Genomic DNA, 17,286 nt, shown 5'->3' on the forward strand with positions numbered 1-17,286 from the left:
CGTCACTTAACCGTTATGAATGAACTTGTACGTTCATACGCTAATATAAGAAAAAAGTGCGTAATGAGAATATCAGTTTTCGTAATTTCTGTTCTGAAAATAGTTTATATGTAATATGCAAGAAAAAGAATCAAACACCGGCTGTCGGTACAGACGGGAATATTTAGCTATCGGGTAACTGTTTAGCGGAAACTCGGCAGAGCCTCATTACCGCCGTAAACAGTCACCCTCGAGCTAGATATACCGGTCTGTACCGGCAGCCGGTGTAAGATTCGTATAAAGTTCTTATTGCCGGGACATTCATTTCTCTTATTTTTGGGGAAGACAAGGAGTTTGAAGATTTAAAACGTGCGGCACTTTAAGTTGTTAGGTTTCGTCTATACGTGAACATTTTACATTTTTGCTATAGTGAGATATTCTACTACACTACATTGCCGTGTTGTTACAATACAACGGGTCCGTTTTCTTGAATTTTTATAGAGGGAATTAAATGTTCAATGTATTATTCAAAAAACTGTGAGAACGGATTAAAAACCAGTAAAAAATGCAGGGAAGACCTGAAATCTTGGAATCTCATTGGCCATTCTTAGATCCGTATAATCAAATATAATTATGATCTTTCTTAAACGTATCAACGTCCTAATTATTGATTTTACTATAGGGGTAAAGGAAACAAACTTTCTAGCTCAAATTTATTAAATTTTTTTATTATTTCGAAGGCTTTAAAAACTGGATACTTTTTTCCATATTTTCGCAGAAAATTCATAGAGGACATCTGAGCAATTATAATAATCAGCTATGGGAAACTCTGCTCAAAAGCCGTCAGCTGTGGGAAATTCCGCTCAAAAGCTACCAGAGATTGAAGATATCATGGACGAGGTTTGACATTACAATGTATATACTTTCTGAGAAAGAATAAGTGAATGAATCAGTTTCAATCTAAATATAAAATCAAAATATTCTTTTTATTTTGTGTTCAAGTTCCTTTGTCAAATATTTTATGCAAGCATATTGCTATCAACAAGGGCAAATCAATAAATTTTTAACAGGTTTAACAAGCACTCGTTTTGGTAACTTGGTTTTCTGCTTTCTTCCTGCTTTTTGCCTATCAGACAAGATATACAAGTAATTGCAAATGCTTTCGAAAATTTCACTTGAATTCTTAAAGTACTTTCCATTTTATGGATGATTGATGTGGCTGAGATAACGCCAAATTTCATGGCTTCTTTTTCCAACTATTTCTATTATGAATAACTATATGTACTCTTAATTTAAAGTATTACTTATCGGTATTTAAATAAGCTAAGAAATGTCGATATGCGTGAACGCGTTTTTCAGGTTGAACTTTCAAGCACCGAGGTAGGATATCCAGTCCCAACAAGTCCCACCCCGTTGGACGATATTTTTGAGCGCAAAGAACGCTGGTTAACAGATACTTTTAATAATGGTAGCGATGACACAGAATTATTGAAGAGTTTAAACCTTATTACAATGGACCTGAACACGATGTCAGATGAATATGTCGACGATGATGCGACTGTTCGCCCACCTACTGCTATTACTGAAAAAAGATTGGCTTTCCCATTTGCTACGATTGACAATCATGCAAGGATGGTATTACTGTCTTCCATTCTTATTCCATTCTTATCAAGGATTGACTGTTCTTCTTGGTCTTCTATTCTTAAGACATTATTTTGAAAAACAAACATCACGATATGAAGTGTACAGCACACAAAGGATTGAAACTCATCTTTTAAAAAGAAAATTACTTGTTAGAAGTAGTTCATGAAATGAATTTTAAGTTATGTTTCCTGTCTCAGTAATTTATCAAAAGAACTCAAGTGAGGTTCAAAACCCTAAAATATGAACATCTTAAAAATATCAAGTGAAGCAATTAAGGAAAACAAAGAAATTGAAAAGGTAGATTTTGTGCTATTCTCAGCCTGATTTCTTTGAGAAGCATTGCAACACTTTTCAGTTCTGGACATTTTGCATAATAGAAATGATTTTTCTGCAAAAACGGGATGAGGAAAATACATTACAATTTGCTGACAAGCTATTTGTTCAAAGCTTCATCAATTGCCACACAAATCTCGGAAAAATCATTTTACTTAGTTATAGATTTGTTACAGAAATAATGAAACATACTGAAAGGTAGATACTGGTTACCTGGTTACAATATACCCAAGTTTGTAAACTGTTGAACCTTAATTAAGAATTATTGTTTTTCACTAGAAATTCGAACAGCAACTGCTGACTCCCTGTTATAACATACTTGTTCTAGATGTATTCAGTTTATTTGAAATTCGAACACACAAATTTATAAGATATTAAAACAGCTTTAACATAAAACATTGCATGAGTACAAATGCATAAGGATTTAGTTTTATTTTATACCATCGACAGGCTGATCCAAAGTTACTTGATTCCTTTGAAGATCTTATCGAGTATTTGACGAAGCCGTTGTTGCACGATCAATATATAAAAATAAAAACAGCAAGAGCCATACTTGTATGGCTGAGCCGACAGAACCTTGAGGAGAAGAATTATGGCAAAAAGGGCACAGACACACCACGAGGCTTAATCCAGTACCTAAAAGAGGAGAAAATGTCATACACTACATGTTACGCTATACTTTGCAGGTATGATTGAAGTTATTTGATCATGTTTAACGGTTTTTCGGGATCATTTATTAGAGTGTTTGTGGTATATTGGATTGATTACCGCTAAAACCGGTGCTTGGGGAGGGACGTGAATGAGATGAAGCACTAAACCACTAAACATTATATCTTAAAAACAGACTGAGGGATTTTCAACCTTTTGTTTGTTTTTGCTCTGGGTGGATCTAAAATATTCAGAATTTGTAAAAAAATCATTTTTGTGTACAAGTTTACCATTTGCATCTTTATTTTACAGATTTATGATTTAACTTCATATTCCATTTTTCGGGCAGTAATTTCAATATATTCATTTTGTAAAAGTTTATGATTTAATATTTGTTAACACTTTGTCATCATCTGAGAAGCTTGATTATCAAGTTTATGTTAAGAGAAAAGTTGACATGTCATGATAATATGTATACATGTATATTACGCCAATAGGTTAAAATGACGTGAAACAATTAATTCTGAAATGATTTTGTTTTACATGATTTTGATAATTGTCTAATTAACCGGCTGTTCAACAACAAAACACAGAAAATATGGAGGCCAAATCATCCAGTAATGTGATCAGAGTCTTACTCTATTTCCTGGTTATATCGATCAGAAGATTATAAAATAAAATATCGTAATTTTACAGAAAAGCTGGCCTGCAGTGTGCTGTTATAAAAGGGTATGTTAAGGGTATAACAAATGCTGGCGATGACGGCTCACAAATTCTTTCGTCTTGGAATGCTGTATATGGAGAAACAGGGTGGCAAATTGTCCAAGCCTACTGGACATGCAGGGCCATTTTTGGTTACAGCTCTGGGAAATGGACAAAAGTTGAAGAAGATGGAAAAACGATGTCAAAAAAGGGAAAAGCCTCCCCCGGAACAGAAAAGAATATTTTCGATGAGAGATATTTCATGCCTGATCCAGAGCAGTTCATTTACCAGTGTGCTGAAAACAAGGAATGGCAATTGTTTCCTCCATGTTCAATTGTATCATCTTATGCAAAGTTTGCAAAGAAACCTATTTTACACTTTTCTTTCTTTGATCTCGGGCTTCAGCTGATTAGTGAACAAAACTGTGTTTTAGAAACCAAAGATGGCTTCTGTAAAATTGAACTGAAAGCAAAACCAAGTAATGCTCACCTGATTACATTGAGTTACGAGCTGTATAGAAAAAAGGCCGATTTTGAATTAAATGGTGAAAAAGAGAATGGAATTGAAGGGGAAACAGACGATGAAGAAGATTTTGCTAGAATGGTTTTCAATACGAGAGCTGCTGAAGTATTCACGTTTGACATGAGGTTTCTCAGAAGCGGAATTTATAAATTGAATATAAGAGGCGGTCCACACACATCACATTATCAATCTTTATGCCAATTTAAAGTTGTGTGTAAGAAAGGAATGGTTGGTCGTGGCCTTTTACCTATTGATTGCGGTAAAATCGGATGGGGTCCAGGACCAACAGCAAAAGAAGCTGGCCTTCTATTACCATCTAAACCAAGTGGGCTCATATCCGTGAGTACAACTGATCGGAAGACAGACGTAAAATTTCAGCTGCGTGACATGACAGAAAAAAATATACTGCAGTTGTACATGGTGAAGTAAGTGGGCGTAGACAGAAACTAGACAATTCCGTGCAAGTTCAGAAAATTGAACACGCTCATCAGCTTATTGTCGACGTTTCCCTTCCAGATAACGGAGAATATGGTCTATCAATACAACACATGGATAAAAAGAAACAAGATAGTGAGTGGGAGAATGTCTGTCACTATCTTATATCAACATTGACCTATAAATACGAACATGTAAGTAAATGCTTTTTAAATGCATCTTTTTTTAGATTTTGATTATTGAAATCGTTTATTATGACAAATAAGTCATTCGATCTTGTGTTTAGATGATAATGTTTTATTCCCGAGATTTATTTGAAAAGAAACGCAAAAGTTTTACAATGCTAATCAAAGTTTTATGAAAACGGTAATTGCTTTCAGTCCACTAAGCATTCTTTACCATTGGTTCTTTGTGGCAAGTTGATGCAGACATATTGCATGCGCGCTATTTATTTGTTTTACTATTTTACAAGTTGCTCCATCATGTTTAGTAACGACTTTACTATGAGCTTACATTTTATTCTATTCATGGATGGATGCTTAAATCTGATTTGAAGAATTTTTGATTTTTGACTTTTTTCTGAACCTTTGAGACATACTCGTAGCTTTTGAAAATGTGAAAAATATATTTAGAAAGAGAACATGTCATAAGACATATAACAAGTATACTGAAGTAAATGTTGAATATCTTAATAATATCATTCATGGCCAACAAAATTTAATTGATTGTAATATGCTTTCATTACACTTTTTAGAAAGGCGATCATTTTACATTAATTCAAAATTCTGTTTAAGCTAAAATTATGCTGCATTTTCCATATGGAACTGTACTTACAGGCAAATGTGAAGCTTGCAAAAAAGTGTCTTAAAGACGTGACTGAAAAAGTTGTACAGCCAAGATATTGGAAGGAACAAATAAAGGAAATACAAAAGTGCATTGTTAAGTGTAAGAAAGAGAAGATACCCAACAGTGCTGATGAAATGATCTCAGCAAATACAATGCTTGTTTTTCTGACCTGCAAGGATAGTAAGGATAGTTTCAAGATTTCATTGCATGATACAAATTTAACCTCCAGTAAGGCCAAGCTTGCATCATTTTTATATGTGCCGTTCTTTAAGAATTCATTTTTTCTCTTCTATACATGTATACATTTTGCTAAAAAATTCTCCATAAAAGTGTGTCATGGACGGTTCCGTGATAAACACCATATGGACACATTTGCAGATATTTTAAAATTTCAAAAGTTTTAACAGTTCTTGCTCATTGATGAATTCTGCTTATACCGGTGCTAAGGTGCGTGGACAGAAGCTAGCAATTGCCACTACCGGTGCTAGGGGGCGCGGACAGAAGCTAGCAATTACCACTACCATAAAAAGGCTCTATAAAGTCGAGTCTGCAACATTTTCAATTTTGCCGTATGATGCCCTATAGGGATTAGGGTTTCCTCTATTTTAATCAGAAATGCCTTGCAAATGAAAAAAATATTCGAGTGTTTACGAGTTTTTTTGTTCATTTTCAGAACTAAGAGACTGCGGTCTTCGTAGAAATATTCACGTGATCGACAAAACGTTATCCATAGTGAGTATGTACAGGGATCAGGAAGCTTTGTCCGGAGAGCTGACCTTTGTAAAACAATTAAGGAATGACATCAAAGCTCTTGGAGGTTATGCTAGAATGGTTCCGACACTAGAAGATGCACACAAAGAAATCATAGCACTTAAGCACGCCCCAGAAGAGGTTTACAACACTTTCAAAGCACTTTTGGTTCACCTTGGAGAGTTTGGAGAGTCAAAATATAAAAATATGGTACTGTTATCTATTTATCTATTTGGCACCAACATTGGCACATTTTATTTGTAAATCTTAAATACATGTATATCGGAAATTAAGGATTGCTGTGTCCAAGTTAGAACACATTCCCGTCTTAAATAACAAAGTTTAGCCAATTATAGCAAATATCAAGAAATAGTTGACCTTGAAGATGAAAGTCATTTTTAAGTCAAGGTCAAGTTTTGTCTTGTCAACTTTAAATTTTGCCCAAAAGATTGTTGTGTGCAAGTATGAAGTCAATCAATTAAGATATAAAAAAATGCAACTTTAAATTTTCTTAACTGAAACGAGAACGACAACTTTACTATACAGCAATAGCTCAAAACTTTTCCTCGAAAAGTCGAAATCAAAATCAAGGAATAAAGGTCAATGTAATTTATGGGTCGAGGTCAAGTTCCTTACGATATGCGATTATACCTCATAAAAATTACTCCTGACAAGTTTAGAGAGTATAAAGCTTTATGTAATGAAATGTTTTGTTTTTATGTTGTTTTTTTTTCTAAATGGTCAAGGAATGCTGTTTCCATAATCTACATAGAATGTTCCTGTTATTTAACGCACATGAATAGTGTACGTAAACATAAAAGAATGTTGCGAACAAAACAGTATGCTGTTTTATATGTATTTTTGATAATGTTGATTTAACGCTTAAAATTGTATGTTTATTTAATTTTAGGACTGGGCTTCAATACAAACCAGAATGAAAAGAACTCATCATCCGGTTAAAGCAGTGTCAATTCTTAGTGAGATGACACAAATTGAAAAGCAGGACATTAATGAAGATCGTGTGCAAGAGGCGTCCAAAATCCTTCATAGGTACAACGAAGATCAGGTCAGGATGGTTAACACCGACGCTCACAGCTTTTATGTTTGGGTAAGTTATACGTATGAGTTGATTTAAATCTGTCTTACGGAAAATTCAAGCACTTAGTATATAGTAGAACGGATAAATAACATATTTTTTTCATATCTCAAGTAGACTAAAAAAACATTAAAGATTTTGAAACAAAAATTGTTGTAAAAGTTATACATATACATATGTCGAAAACAATTGGAAGCTATTCAATATTGGCATATTAAACGTTTTAAGATATACAATTAATGTACTACGTTAACGTTTGATATAAGTATATATTGATAATCGCTACACGGTCTCTCTTTTTGTCTCTTTGTAAATATAAAATAAAAATGTTTTCATTTCACGCAAAGTAGACATGTTATTTTTAAGTCCTACGCACAATATAAATATACAGTGTCATTAAAAGTCATTTTTGTGTCGTGTGTGTGGTGCGTGTGCGCGTGTTTGTGTGTGCGTGCGTGTGTGTATTGTTGTTGTTGTTGTTTTTTGTTGTTTTTTAGGTTTGTTTTTTTTAAAGAAAATACCAACTTTGCCTGTACTAGGGAACGCAGCTTCTCATACATAATTTATTTACTTTTTATTCATATCAGACATATTCTATAAAAATCTTTTATAGATTTCAATAATTTCTGTGCATAGCTTATCTTTGTGTAGGAAGGTCTAATTTACATTTCTATGCTTCACGGAAACAAATATGTACATGGCCAATAAAAATTATCTACTTTATGCATATATGTCTAATATAACTAAGAAATTGCAGGCAAGATTCAAATGCAATGAAGACATTCAAACATATATAATGATGTAAAACTATGGAACAGAATTAATGCATTTATTCTATCTTGCTTGATGACATTGGAACTTGCATTATGCTTAACTCCATCTTGCTTGATGACATTGGAACTTGCATTATGCTTGATTCCATCTTGCTTGATGACATTGGAACTTGCATTATGCTTAATTCCATCTGGCTACATGACATTAGAACTTGCATTATGATTGATTCCATCTTGCATTATGATATTTAAACGTTGCATTATTCTGGATTCCATTTTTCATTATTTCATTCAAACATTTCGTAGTGACCAATTCTTTCATTGAGTGATAACTATTAAACTGGAACAAGCCATTTGGAATACTAAAATGTTAACGTCTTATACCTTTATGTATAAGCTACCTTTCTTCATGCTCTATACAAACCATTTACGGTTTAGTTTTTTTTTGTATTACTTTTATGTAGAAGTCATTTAAAATTGACTATTTTTTGTTCCCTGATGGATTTTGTTAAAATGGGACTTATTTGATTTACAGCTCGCATGGCGTGATTACTATTAGCTTTCGCTTATATTCATTATTCAGTGTTTATGCTTAATAAAGCTCGGTGTCTGAGGCTTTGTGGATTATGTTTGATCATCTTACATTATGATAAACAATTTAAACAATGTCTAGCGATTTGTGAACTGTTAAGGGGCGAGAACTCTGTTATCGATATCAACGGATTTTTTCCATGATTCGCCTATCATCGGAATTTTCCGTACATGTATATATTACGGAATACCGTTAGGGCCATCGTGGTTATACGTTAAAATACAGAGGGCGACAATGCTATCAATACGTACCAAGCGCTTATTACATAAATTGCAGTGGAAAGAATATAAATACAAGAAGTAAGGATTATGCAATATAATTTTATACATGTATATGTATACAGTCTAATAGAAAAAATATGCTCGTAAACAGTTATTCAATGGGGCAGTTATACGTACAGTGGCGGATTCAGGCCTTGGCTTAAGGGCTGCACCTACCCCCAAAGATACGTTGATGAGCTGGGATGGAATATATACGTGTAAGTTTCATGCAATAGTGGTCATAGTGTACTCCCTTATCAAAACATATAATGCTGTCATCCAGTTGTTAAGCACCTGCCTACGATTGCGAAGGTCTTTATCTAATGACTTGGACATTGAAAAGCAAAACTTATTAATTGGCCTTTTAACTTAATAAATGTCTCAGTCACTAATAGTGGCGAATAGGTATGTAACACATTAAAATATACATGTATAATAAGGAAAGAAGGAAGTTGTTTATTTTTGTGACATGTGCATAGTCAATTACAAATGTTGGGCAAATGTGTGTCTGATTATAGATCAGACATCCCGCACACACCACCACATTCACATACATTTGTGCTTAAAGATATACTATGCACATCTTTCAGTAATATATTTTTATCACAGAAATTTATTGAAATCTATAAAATTCTTACTAAATATGTTTTATTTAAATAAAAACACATACACATAATGTATAGAAATCTGCTTTCCTTATTACGGGTCAAGTAAAGTTATGCCTGTCTTTAAAAGAAACTTCCATATATATTTTTGTAATAACACTATACATGAATATTCATACTGCCCAATTACAGTGTAAAGTATTTAAAGCACAATGTTTGTGTGAAGCCAAATTATATTTATTTTATTCTATAAAAATAAATCAAGTTTGTACTGTACTAAGTCGTGGCCACGAGTTACTAAGTGACATGCGTGTGTTTTTATTTATCTCTTTAGTTATAGCCCTTTGTTGGGACAATTCTATGATAGAATTGGTCATTTTGTACGTACAAAGGCCTGTTAACATTGTTTATACCATAACTTGAGAGGAACTTAGTCCTGGTTTATTTTATTGGGAAGGGACATTGCCCATGAACAGTAGATATCCTATACGGATGTTTGAGGTCACAGGTCAGATAAACATGACACTTCATGCAAAATCCTTTTCTGATGAATGATTTAGAAAGAATAAGCCGTAGTTTATATAACCTAAAAAGATCTGTAGATGACACCTAATAATTTTTAGGCAATTTGGTCAGAAATCAGGGTCACAATGACGCTAAATCTTTGACCAATCAGTAACTTGTATAAATGGCACTTTTACGGACAAATGAAGTAGGGGCATCCTTGTTAGGAAAATTCATATAAATAGTGTAATTTGATTGGTTATTTATCTCGTTCGCACGACTTAACTTTTTCGTGGCCACGACTAAACTTTCTCGTGGCCACGACATAGTAACTTGTTCCAACGACTTATTTATCTCGTGGCCACGACTAAGTTATCTCGTTCCCACGACTTAATTACCTCGTGGCCACGATTTAGTAACTCGTGGTAACAACATAGTATCTCGTTCCCACGACTTAACTATCTCGTGGCCACGACTTAGTAACCCGTGGCCACGACACAGTATCTCGTGCGCACGAGATAAATAAAAACACACACACACATGTCACCTTCGTGCCACCTTAAGTTTGATAAAATTCAAGTTCACTTATCACACACGCTCAAAAAGAAGTGTAAACAATTGTATAAGAGGTGAGTTGCCACTTGTAGGATGAGTTATTAGAGACATATATAACTTTTTTTTCCACATGCTGGCGGAATCTTCAAAAACACGCACTTTTCGTCTGTCGCATCGTGTTCTCCTGTTTTTTAGTAAATTTACATGTCAGTCCCCAACTAACACTGTTCTGTATACGCCCCTCTATAAAGTGGACGTAACTTTGTTTACTCCACGTGCCAAAATACGGGATCATCCGGAAAATAACGGGATGTACCGACAAAGCGACACCTGCTGTCATAATATGAACACAAATTATTGCAACTCGCATTATGCTTACTGCCAACTGCTTAGTGCGTACTGTCACATGCGACTATAATATCGCTATCGTTGTCATCTTCGTTGTCGATGCGCAGTGATCATGTATTGCATTATATTTGTAATCAGTGAATATATTGAAGCATATGAATGCTAAGACACATCAAATCAGCCAATTATTGATCGAAATGAATAGTTTAATTTGACATAATGTCGACAATATAAGTGGCAGATTTATAGCAAATTAAAGATACAACTACCATGTTACATATAGTTATAAAGAATGTTATCTTAAACACCAAACATAATACGTTGTCCTTAAAATAAGATGCAATTAAACATATACCATATTAAAATATGTGAGTTTGATGGTTTAGTAGGGAACACACAAGGTTGCAATTACATGAAAGTGCATTCAGTAATCATAAGGCATGATTGAATTCAGCAAAACGCAGGTTTTCATTGTCATAAAAGAATATAGAAGCAAGCATAATGCAAGTTCCGATATCATAAAGCAAGATGGAATAAATGCATTTATTCTGTTCCATATAAAACTCAAAAACATTGATTTTTGACCTAAACCCTAACTAAGTCACTGTGTATATACATGTATATGTAAAGGTGAATTACATTCCCGTTATTTTTTAAATTAATCGATTCTTAATATTTTATATCTTTTTAGACAAAAGTGAACATGTCATTCTACAAAAAAATGAATTATGAAATAATATAATTGCATAATTTTAACAATTACTTTTAATGCTATTAACTGTTTTATTTTCAGATTGAAAATATCATTAAAGTTCACAAGGGGACTCAACGTTATGTAGACTAGAAGTTTATCTATCATATGTGTACATAGCACATCAGTGCGTGACGTTAGTAACGTGTTCCATTAACATTGAGACACAATTTGACGTTGCGTTACTTTTTCCTACAGAACGACTTACAGAGTGATACAGAGAAAATGTCATAAAACTTGGTCTCGATTCCTTATGGAGCAAAAACTTTTACATTCTTTAACCCATTACTTCATGAGCATTTTGTGAAAATGGCTGTTTTCATTGAAAAGTCTCCCGTTACAAGTTCAAATTGCTATAAAACTATAAAAACTGCTTCGATACTAATCAAGCTTGGCACAAATGTTGACTGGACCATTGCCTTTGTAACAACATGCACACGCTTAAATTTCCTGTTACAATGGCAACGAGGGGACATCTAAAAAATTGCCAAAAATCACTATTTTGCGTTGATTTTTCCATCGAAATTGATTTCAAAGTGTTGCAACTTCTCAATGGATTGAGATAGAGTCAAATGATTTTAAGCGTTGGTTACACGTTACCTTATAATCGATCTGGGGTCATTTTTAGCCTCTCACAAGTCCAAAGTTTTCTTGGCGATGAGGGGACTGCCGCCCCCTTCAAACCCCCCAAACAGAAGGGGGCACATCCCCTTTCTGGCAACCCCCTGATGTATCTTTTGGTTGGGGGTCGCGCCGAAAAAGTTGTCACTTTTTTAATGAACATTTCTCAAACAAAAAAAGTGTTGGGGCTTAAATAAGGCATTTTTTTAACCATTTGAGACACCAATAAAAGGGGATGAAAAAGACGTTAAAGGGCGTGTACATCGCCTAATGGGTTAATTACTTCTTATATGCAATTTTTTCGTCGTTTGCATGCGTGCGTGAGTGCGTGCGTGCGTGTGGGTGTGTTATACTTACAGCTCTGTTATTTTTATCTATCATTTTACGGTATATTACGAATAATGCCCATCGAGTGTTTAATCTTTCAAACTAGTTTGAATCGTTATAATGTTTAGTTACGTGACTATGGTATAACCCAGCGTCTAAGGTTTTTTTATTTTTATATTTTAATTTTGAAATACTTATAGAAATACTTAAATAAGAAAGTCGGATTTAAGATAACCAGATTTAAGTATATTCGATATAAGAAAAGCAAAACATTTTTGCGTGTGATATATGGTTATATTCATTTTAAAGAAATATCAGAGATAGACCGTTATTTAAGGTTGAATATAGATGTGTTATTTTATATACAATGTATATTCAATGACGGGTTTTAACTTAATGCTCTATTGATAGATAGATAGATTGAAGAAGCAAAATCAAGTTATTCAGGTGAATTAATTGTTAATTTCTTTTCCTGTTCAAGTTTTTGTTATAAAACTTGATTGCTTTTTAACGTGTCTTCAACATCCTTGTAAAGTGTGACCTAAGACACTATATTCCTTACTTCTTAAGTTGTATGTAAATAAAGTCAGCTGGTAAGTGAAAGTAGCTGGGATGATGAACCTTTATGTTTACTTTTAAAAGCAGGCGACATTGTATTAATTGCAGAAAATAAAAATGACTTGCAATTTAAATTGGACGTTTTAAAACCTTGGTGTGACAAGAATACCATTACCGGTAATCCAAAAATAAAAGCGATATTGTTCACTTTAGACAATGTTCAGTAGCCACAATTTCACAATTGGAGATCACAATTGAGCCTTGTTGACCGCTAAACTTTCTTGTGTTATTTCACTACTGTGTTCTTATGGCGAAGTCTATAAGAAGCTGTATGAAATCACGGTATAGCGTGTATACATATGGCATTTGTGTGGGTCTAAAAATCCATGTATAACTGCCAAAGAGGCACGTGCTATGAAAATTTTCCTAGGTCTGGGTAAACATATAAATAATAATACCATGTATAATGAGTTTGTTGGAAGAAATTAAAGAAAATTTGTATATCAGGCAGAAGTAAAAACAGGCAAGAGCCTACAATGATATCTTAGAAAAGTATGTTAACTCTCGAAAACATAAATCTGCACTCGCCAAATTCCGGTGGGCAATTGCCCCAAACCGCTCAGAAAATTTAAGATATGAAAGTATTACGTCCATGCTTAGAATAGAAAAATTCTCAATTCTGAGCCTATTTTACTAAAAGTTCTATTTGAAAAGTCTTACTTCCATTAAATAGTATTACATAACATTCAGCATTGTCAATTTTTATCTGACACTCGTATATACAATATTTATATATCATCCATATAGTTGCTGCAAATTTATGGTTCATTGTTCAATTTATTCACACAACAGTTGTATAGCATTTTCATCGATATAAGACTTTTATATGTTTGATATACAATGTATGTCACAACTCATCGTCCAAAAACTACAACAAAGAAATATACATATGGTACATAGTATGACATAGAAATGAGAATTAAACATAAAATTAATAACTATTTCCTCTAATATATATACACGAGGGTTGTCCGGAAAGTTCGTAGACAAGACAATGAAATAATTTTATGCAGTCATATCAGAGTGCGTCATGACAATGCATGTTCACTATATATACATTGTATGTTGTATGTAAAGACATTTTAATACAATCTTTGATCACAGCTCAGTAATTTCTTTTAAATGTATGCGTTAGAAATGTCTGGGACAAAAGTCCAGGGATACGCAAAAATTAGTAAAACGTATGTTTTGTTTTACAGTAAAATATGAAGAAGTATATGAACTTTCCGGACAACCCTCCTAATAAGGGAAAATGTACAGCTCAAAAATACGTACACTTGTGATAAAAATAAATATATGCATATAAATTGCAGAATGTGTTGTTATTGGCGTATATTTCTAAAGCAATAAGATTTCTTTTTTTTTTTGTATTCTGTTGATTTAGTATGCAAAGTATTTCTATTTGTTTGTATAGGTGCTAAAACTTCACGACACATTTAAAATTCTGATTTGTTGTTTGTATCGACTTGAAACACTGTTGTATATTGTTCTTGTGCATTGTTTTATGATTAAAACTCACCCTTTTATGTATCAATCACTTTATGATTTTATGAGTATAAACACTTGATTTTCGTGCATACTATTTATAGTGTGTTTGTTTCGGGTAATTACACATTTCGAAATACTTGAAGTAAAGAACAAAAAAGGAGAAGATATATCATTCGATACGGTAAGCTTTTATGTAACACACTATTTTTTCCTTGTGATATATTAATGTAGCTTTGAAAAAGAAATATCAGAAATGTAAAACTATTTGAAATTCCATCATATATTAACATAGTTTTTTTTAGACATGAAATTTAACTTATTTTAGAATATGGTTCATTCTTCAATAACTGATTAATCCGATTGATCATCATGGTATGATTTACTTTTCCGGGTAGTTGGAAAACCATGGCATAAAATATTCGGAATGTTACACATTAAACAAAATATAAGATAACGTACCTTGCGATCTCATAAAGAACCTAATCTGATGATTGGCTAAATAGACATTTTATTCTTGGATATTATGGTACTGTAGAGAAATATACTTTCATTTCATTTCTTACAATGATTGGTATAAATGAATAAAAATATCTGCAATTTTATCACAATATTAGCGAAGTGAATATATATAAATATATTAACAAATATGTAAATAGTGAATGTAGGAACTAAACAGAATGTTGGCTTATAAACCTTATTCTTCTCTTATAACATTTTCATTTTTCCTAAAGATGCATACGATCACGACTTTAATTAAAGCCGTGATACGATCTGGCATATACATGTATACGATGTCAAAACTACAAAAAAAGGAATTATGAGATACTTTCCAATACATGTAAACCCCCACTTTCAGCAGGCATATTGTCAAAGATTTTTGTTAAAATAATGGGTATTTTCACAAATTAAAGAAATCTCCCTCTTTTTAATGTCTGAATTTTCGTCTTTGTTTATTGCAAATTCTGAAATCTTCCTTTTTTGATGAAAAATCACCCACTTGATCATCAAACAAAGTTCACAGTCATGTATATACTTTCCTATTTTAATTTGCCGACAAAAACTGATTTTTCATGTGAATTTTCCTCTCAATATTTCGACTTAATGAGTATCATATTTTTATAACGATACTAATCATAATTAATGAATTGATAAGTTGGGAAGAGTGATAAATTTTCCCTTTCCGAGTGCTAACAAAGAACTTTTGTTCATTTAAAAAGATGCATTCAAGGGTTTCATATCTTAGATCTGTTCCTGACAAGTAACCCCTCCATTGTAAACAGAGCCAATGTAATTCCAGGTATCAGTGATCACGATGCTGTCCTGGTCGACACAAATACCTCCGCCCGTATAAAGCTCCAAAAACCACGTAAAATCCACCTATATAATAAGGCAGACTGGGACGGTCTTAGGTTACATATGTCCAACCTTCATGATTCTCTTGCCAGGTCAAAAAATTACTCCAACAAATCAGTGGAAGAGTTATGGCAAACAATCTCCAGCTCAATTGAGGAAGGGGTCAATACTTTCATCCCATCAAAATGGTCATCCTCCAAAAATAAACTCCCCTGGATCAAGGTCAACCTCAAACGTCTATATAGGAAAAGGGACAAAGCCTACAAGCAGTACAAGGGCCATAACTCAAATAAATCTAGAGATAAATATCTCAGCATTAAACATCTCTGCAGAAAAGAAACTAAGTTAGCCTATCAAAATTACTTGGAAGATATACTAAACATTAACAACAACATCTCTGAAGAACATGAACAAACACAAACCAGACCAAACACCAAAAAGCTATATTCACTATTAAAACACTCAAAACAAGACTCTTTTGGCATTGACTCACTGAAAAAACACAATAAACTGTATACATCAGATCAAGACAAGGCAACAGTACTAAATGAACAATTTCAATCAGTCTTCACATCTAAATCCCCTGTTTCTCTTAAATTCCTTGCTGATATGAAAGTACAGGATCAGGCAGATACAGGTAGAGAGGTTCCCCACACATCATTTAGCCCCCATAACCCCATGTGTGATATTGATATCTCTGTAAAAGGTGTTGAGAAGCTCTTAAAAAACCTTAACCCCCATAAGGCTGCAGGACCTGACCAAATTAGACCCATAGTGCTGAAAAATACCAGTAAAGAATTAGCCCCTATAGTGTCCAAACTTTTCCAAAAATCACTGCAGTCCAGCACTCTACCAGACATCTGGAAAATGGCGAATGTGGCCCCTGTCTTTAAAAAAGGTAGCAAGTCAGACCCAGCAAACTATCGCCCTATCTCTCTTACCTGTATCTTGTGTAAAACCCTGGAACACATTGTCTCCTCCAGCATAACAAAGCATTTTACTAGATCAAACTTGTTCTATGAATTGCAGCATGGTTTCCGAGAAAAAAAGGTCATGTCAATCCCAACTATTAATGCTTATAGATGATATCCTACAGTCAGTAAATCAGAGAAGCCAAGTAGACTTAATCCTTCTTGACTTCTCTAAGCCTTTGATATGGTCAACCATGAAAAACTCCTGTATAAGCTGCATTTCTACGGTATAAGGGGTCAAACTCTTAAATGGATCAAAGGTTTTCTTGATAACAGGTCACAGTCCGTGGTGGTAAATGGCTCCACATCCAGCTCCATACCAGTCTCCTCCGGTGTTCCCAGGGCTCGGTCCTCGGACCTCTCTTATTTCTTATATACATCAATGACCTTCCTGAATATGTCCAATCCTCTAAAGTCCGCCTATTTGCTGATGACACGGCCATCTATCTATCTCTGACTGTCGCTTCTCATTCTAGCTTACTGCAACACGACTTACACCAACTTGAACAATGGGAGACAAAATGGGACATGCAATTTAATCCATCAAAATGCACAGTTATCCAA

The 17,286-nt window shown here is 33.7% G+C and overlaps 2 protein-coding genes across 2 annotated transcripts; both read left to right on the forward strand.

Moving 5' to 3' along the window:
- The first annotated feature begins 798 nt into the window (after positions 1–798).
- On the forward strand, positions 799–4,442 carry LOC132760372 (lim and transglutaminase domain protein ltd-1-like). Its single transcript, XM_060752357.1, has 4 exons — positions 799–879; positions 1,339–1,614; positions 2,407–2,642; positions 3,301–4,442. The coding sequence occupies exons 1-4, from the start codon at positions 799–801 to the stop codon at positions 4,256–4,258; spliced, it is 1,551 nt and encodes a 516-aa protein (XP_060608340.1). The 3' UTR covers positions 4,259–4,442.
- Positions 4,378–16,837, forward strand: LOC132760373 (uncharacterized). The gene is made up of 5 exons (XM_060752358.1): positions 4,378–4,458; positions 5,101–5,290; positions 5,784–6,070; positions 6,771–6,910; positions 15,679–16,837. Exons 1-5 carry the CDS (start codon positions 4,378–4,380, stop codon positions 16,835–16,837), a joined length of 1,857 nt encoding a protein of 618 aa, XP_060608341.1.
- Positions 16,838–17,286: the final 449 nt, after the last annotated feature.

Source organism: Ruditapes philippinarum, unplaced genomic scaffold, assembly GCF_026571515.1.
Source record: "Ruditapes philippinarum isolate M1 unplaced genomic scaffold, ASM2657151v2 ctg32_1_1_1_1, whole genome shotgun sequence".
In the NCBI taxonomy this organism is placed as follows: Eukaryota; Metazoa; Mollusca; class Bivalvia; order Venerida; family Veneridae; genus Ruditapes; species Ruditapes philippinarum.

Excerpts from the sequence above, each read along its gene's own strand:
- LOC132760372 (XM_060752357.1), top strand. The coding sequence starts at position 799 with ATGGGAAACTCTGCTCAAAAGCCGTCAGCTGTGGGAAATTCCGCTCAA. Across the intron at positions 1,615-2,406 it reads TTGACAATCATGCAAGGATG|GCTGATCCAAAGTTACTTGA; the intron begins GTATTACTGTCT and ends TACCATCGACAG. Across the intron at positions 2,643-3,300 it reads TGTTACGCTATACTTTGCAG|AAAAGCTGGCCTGCAGTGTG; the intron begins GTATGATTGAAG and ends GTAATTTTACAG.
- LOC132760373 (XM_060752358.1), top strand. The coding sequence starts at position 4,378 with ATGGATAAAAAGAAACAAGATAGTGAGTGGGAGAATGTCTGTCACTAT. Across the intron at positions 6,071-6,770 it reads AGTCAAAATATAAAAATATG|GACTGGGCTTCAATACAAAC; the intron begins GTACTGTTATCT and ends ATTTAATTTTAG. Across the intron at positions 6,911-15,678 it reads GCGTCCAAAATCCTTCATAG|AGCCAATGTAATTCCAGGTA; the intron begins GTACAACGAAGA and ends CATTGTAAACAG.